A 5,654-nucleotide genomic window follows, 5' to 3' on the forward strand; every position below is an offset into this window, starting at 1 on the left:
ATATGTATATATATAATTGTTTAGGTGTTTTGGAAGTAGGCCTCTCCGTACTTTGATGGGCCAAACTTCTGTCCATGTATTTTGGGATTCTAACATAAGAAAAAAATTATTCCAAAGTGAGCTGTTCTTCATTTCTTTAAATGGTTTTGTTTGTTTGTTTCATGTTTTTTTCTTGTTTAGTTTTTGTTTGATTTTTAGTTTTTTCTTTTAGTTTTTTGTACTGGGGAAGTTTTATGTTATAAGTTATAAACAACATTTGATTTTACATGAGCTTTTTGTATCTTTTAGATTATGAAACTGGCATCAAATCCATTTTAGATAAGTGAAGAAACCACAATAATTCCTAATCTCTTAAATATGACACGACATGATTGATTAGCATCGTTAAGTCATAATCAGTTGGATGTAAATGTTATATTCAGTTTAGCAATGATCAGTGTCTCTTGCTCTGCATCGTGTCTTGATCTCTCTCTCTCTCTCTCTCTCTCTCACACATTTATTTTATTCCACAGTTTGGCATTTTGGCATAAAAAGCGTTTACTCTGCCAACCAGTTCCATCAACAATTTATATTGGGGATCAGAAAAGATTTATTTTGGTGTAGGGCAGAATAAGCACTCTAGGGAACACAGACAGCTGGTTTAATTGCCTTCACAATGAATCTGAGTTCTCAGGGCTATTTCTCAGGACCAGGATTTAGATCCACTGGTTTAGCGCCATCCAAAACTTTTAGTTAGTTACTCCTCAACACTATTGCAGTGTTTGCAAAACTTTATAAACTGTTGCATAACAGTTTGGCATGTCACATACGCATCTTTTTGTCTCTGTAGACTCACGACTCTGGATGAGCTCGACTGCAGCTTCAATGAGATCGAGGCGCTGCCGTCCACCATCGGCCAGTGTGTGAACCTGCGGACGTTTGCTGCAGATCACAACCTGCTCACACAGATGCCTCCAGAGGTCAGTCCGGTCCCGGCACAATTTATTTAAGACAACATCAAATGGCGTTTAACTTCCGTAGTATCATGCATTTTAAGCATTAAAAAAAAAAGAATTTTGTATGGAAAATAGTGCAGGATGGGATTTAAGTTTGATTTTAATAGATATAACATTCACAAAACAGATCGTTCTTAACAGATTTTTAGCCAGACAGATTAGCCAAGAATGAGTAAAAAGTTTTTTTTGAGTAAAACTTATGTGGGAATCATAATGATACAACATTTAAGAAATGGAAATAGTGATTTAAAAAGCATTTATTTTGCTATTAAAAATGATGTGAAATGCCCCACAGATCTTACTGGAAACACAGTGTTTAATTAAATATTAGGGCTGTAACAAATGATTAGTTTGATGATCGATTAATCTATTGATTATTTTTTATGATTAATAGATAAACCTATTTTTTTTTTTACATTAAATGTATTTATTATATTCTGATTAGTCAATTAATCCTTACCATTAACCAATAAATAACCGCAACCTCTGCCATTAATTTTTCAATGTTGTACTTAAACATTTTCTCATGCAATACTTACTTAACAAATAAAAACAATCCCAACATGAAAAAATAAAGTGGCGAGAATTAAAAGGCATCTCTCAGTAAATGTCCGTGCTGCATTCACAGCCACTGTTTGGGATTGACAACAGCATTTGCTTAGGTGTGAGTCTTGAAACTTTCTCTTCATTCAGCAGATTGAAGTCGAATACATATCTGTATGAACAAACTGAATACTGTATGAATACATACCTGTATTAACGAACAACCGCATCGAGGTAACCATAGCGACAGCATCAAAGATAGCGATGTCCATAACATTGGAAAGGTGTATCACAATTGATAGCACGTTAAATAGTCTAATTGAGGCGTGAGTTTATCATACATATATCCATCAAGTACCAGCAGTGCCTTCAAATGCTTTGTAAAGGCAAGTATAGACACAATATCCATTATCATCTGCTTCAGTGAGTCTTGTTTTGTGCGAAACGTGTCAGGATTAGGAATTAGCTTTACCAGTGCGACATGTATTACCCTATTAGATATTGAAATGAACAAGCTGAACAAACTCTCACTGCTGCTGTCAAAACTACTCCTACAAAATGGTTCAATCTCTACCGCATCGATCCTGCAGTCTGATCAAAGCATTGACCAGGAGACGCGGTAGATATCGGCTGTGCTTCTTCATGTGTATGTTTGTGCATCTGACAGATGGGCAGTTTGAAGAACGTCACCGTTCTCTTCCTGCACTCAAACAAGCTGGAGACTCTGCCGGAAGAGATGGGTGACATGCAGAAACTCAAGGTCATCAATTTCAGCGACAACAAGTACGTGCCTCTGTGCCGCATTACACTGCCAAGCATCATATCACACAACAGTCTGCAGCGTATACGAAAACATCACCTGCTAATTTCTACTAATAATTTAACTTTTATCCAAAATGACTACCTTTTTCAAGTCATATTATGAAATCAAATTAGTACATTGTTTTGACCCAAGGACAATAATTTCTCTTTATAAATGTCCAACCAAATGAACCAACAGTTGACACTCTTCACGTATATGAAATCTTTCAGTGACAAACGTTTCCAACCTGGCCACGCATCTGGTGGCTGAGAGAGCCATTACTTTGACATTTTTCTGAGAGAACCACTTAGACGCATTTGGCTGTGATTCAACAGGCTGGAAAATATAACTGGATTTTCTGCTCCCTGTGCTATATTTTTAAGCCTTGATACACATTATACCAGACTCTTTCTCAATTTACGGTGTTCTTATTAAAGGGGTCATATGATGCTTTTTTTAAAGATCATTATTTTGTGTATTTGGTGTAACAGAATATGTTGACATGTGTCCCATTTTTATCTTATTTCAGCATACTATCATTCTCACTTGTTTCTTATTTGTCGTACAGTAATCAAGTTTCTGCTCTTTGTGCAGGTTGAAGAATCTTCCGTACAGCTTCACTAAACTCAACCAGATGACCGCAATGTGGCTGTCTGAAAACCAGGTGGGCAAAGTTCAGATACACAAGGCACAATATACAGTCATTAGTGTGAAATAAACACCAGCAGAGTGATCAGGACTGCAATACAAGCGAAGGGTTGATTTGTTTGTTGCGATAATGACCGACAGACTGGAAATTAACTTGTTTTTTACACAGCTACTTAGCTACATTCTAAATAAATAATGAAATACATGGACATTTATTGTGTAGAACAGAGTTCCCACACTTGTCGAAAAGCTAGAAATGTAAAACAAGTATTTAAAGGTGTGAACAAGTCATTTGAAATTAATAAAATCTAACGAAGTTGTGGAAATGTCTGTATAATATTATAATATAATATAATATAAAGTAACACTTTAGTTTAGGAACCAATCATGTAACTAGTGCTATGCTTATTAGCATGCATACTACTGTTTATTAGTACTTATGAAACACATATTAATGCCTTATTCTGCATGACCATATTTTAGATCGTCAATCCACCCCATACCTAAACTTACAACTACCTTACTAATAATAAGCAGCAAATTAGGAGTTTATTGAAGCTAAAGTTGTAGTTAATAGTGATAGTTGGACCTTAAAATAAACTGTGACCATAATATAATATAATATAATATAATATAATCCACAAACTCCCAAGAGGACCGCAGAAATTAATGCAATATTATTAAAATAATATAACAATTAAATGAATTTTTTAAAAATCATTAAATAATTAACAAATTATTCAAATAAAATAATAAACATATAATAAAATATAAATAATCGAAATATAAAAAACCCCAGATAAAAATCTAAACTGAAATGCTTTGGAATCACAAAATTAATTGTGATTAATATATAAATGCACCCACTTTCTGTTATTATATATATATTTATATAATTATCATAATTACAGCAGAACTACTATAAATATCTCAGCTTATATGAAAATATTAAAATATATAAAATATATTTTTTTTATATTGTGTTGTACATCTGAGGCCTTTGAGTTTAAAAGATTGGTCAGAAATGTAATATGTTAAATATATAATATAATAAATTATTTCTAATAAATGCTTTTCTAGTACTCAAAAACAAATGGAAAAGAAATCCATTAATCAAAAAGTGAGGAAATAAGTGCTATAAGACTCGAAACTAGCAGCTATGAAAGAAGTTGGTTGCCTGGGATAGCTGTCAATTATATTTTATCCGTGTGTATACATAAATATTTAATCACATTTGAGCATTTCAGAGAGCCATGTTAAAAAATTACATATTTTACAGCATCCCAATGATCTCATTCACAGTCACTTCCCGGAAATACACTTGAAAAGCTTGTCCTTTAGCAGGGTCTGTGCTGTTGGCAGAGTGATTTGATGTTCCCATCAGCAGAGCTCAGAGTGTGTGTGGGTGATCTGTAATTGAAAGCCTGAGTGATTGTCGCAAGTGGCCATCAAGCCTCTGACTAATGCTTATTGAATATAACAATCAGCTCCACTCCCACACACGCCGTCAGCCCACCTCTGAGGTTCAACATAGCACATAGTTTATCTTAAGATATGATATTTAATAAAGCAATAGTTCACCCCAAAATTTCCTCATTCTCATTTCATTACAAACCTGTAGGACTTTAATGCTCACAAGCACTGGGTCAGATTGCAGTGAAATCCACGTCGTTGTGATATTTGCTTTCAAGGAAACAATAACTGAAGCAAGTTCAACTGAATGCATGAGAACAACGCCGCTATGAAATAATAAAACACTGGTAGTGCATCTAATCAACATGAGCCGTATGGTAAGGTATTGCCAAAATCCTCTGTGAAGCAACCGCTCTGCAAGGATTTCTCAGCTGGAATATCGACAGCTGATGAAGATTGCGCTGCAAGATGAAGGTGGCACGCTGTTCTCTATTGATTGTGATGTGTGGATTTATAAAGCTGCATTTGATTAAAGATGAGATGAGTTCAAAGCCAGAGCTGCATGGCCTGAATCTATAATGAGAGCTGTCCAGAGCGGCAGAGTCCTCATGCTGTGTGTGAGATTTTGGAAATGTCATACCCAAGGCATATCATTGAATTTTACAAATCATTGATCCTGTATTTAATTTTTTTTTGTCTTTTTCAGTCAAAGCCCCTTATTCCCCTGCAGAAAGAGGAGGATCCGGAGACGCGCAAGACCGTACTCACTAACTACATGTTCCCTCAACAGACCAGAGCTGAGGACTGTGAGTATCTAGTCATGCAGAACCTGCAGCTGTCATGCCCTCCTGTCACAAGAGTTTCCTTGTTTAATAGATAGATAGATAGATAGTAGGGCAGATGCGCGTTAAATATCGCATGCGATTTATCGTGCAGCCCTAATAGATAGATAGATAGATAGATAGATAGATAGATAGATACAGATAGACAAGACAGATAGATAGACAGAGGCAGACACAGACAGACAGACAGACAGACAGACAGACAGACAGACAGACAGACAGACAGACAGATAGATAGATAGACAGAGAGACAGCGACAGACAGACAGAGAGACAAAGACAGGCAGACAGATAGAGCGATAGAGACAGACAGACAAGACAGATAAGACCGAGAAAGACAGACAGATATACAGAGACAGATAGACAGATAGAGATAGACAGAGACAGATAGAGATAGACAGAGACAGATAGA

General features: G+C 35.6%; 1 protein-coding gene across 1 annotated transcript in view; it reads left to right on the forward strand.

Moving 5' to 3' along the window:
* LOC107548647 (protein LAP2-like) overlaps window positions 1-5,654 on the forward strand; it is a 38,143-nt gene that overhangs the window by 17,945 nt on the left and 14,544 nt on the right. Inside the window, exons 8-11 of the mRNA XM_016229418.1 lie at window positions 793-959; window positions 2,206-2,321; window positions 2,935-3,004; window positions 5,108-5,207. Of these exons, the coding sequence (XP_016084904.1) occupies window positions 793-959; window positions 2,206-2,321; window positions 2,935-3,004; window positions 5,108-5,207 (453 nt within the window). The remainder of the gene's footprint in view (window positions 1-792; window positions 960-2,205; window positions 2,322-2,934; window positions 3,005-5,107; window positions 5,208-5,654) is intronic.

Source organism: Sinocyclocheilus grahami, unplaced genomic scaffold (assembly GCF_001515645.1).
Source record: "Sinocyclocheilus grahami isolate Dianchi unplaced genomic scaffold, SAMN03320097.WGS_v1.1 scaffold352.1, whole genome shotgun sequence".
NCBI lineage: Eukaryota > Metazoa > Chordata > Actinopteri > Cypriniformes > Cyprinidae > Sinocyclocheilus > Sinocyclocheilus grahami.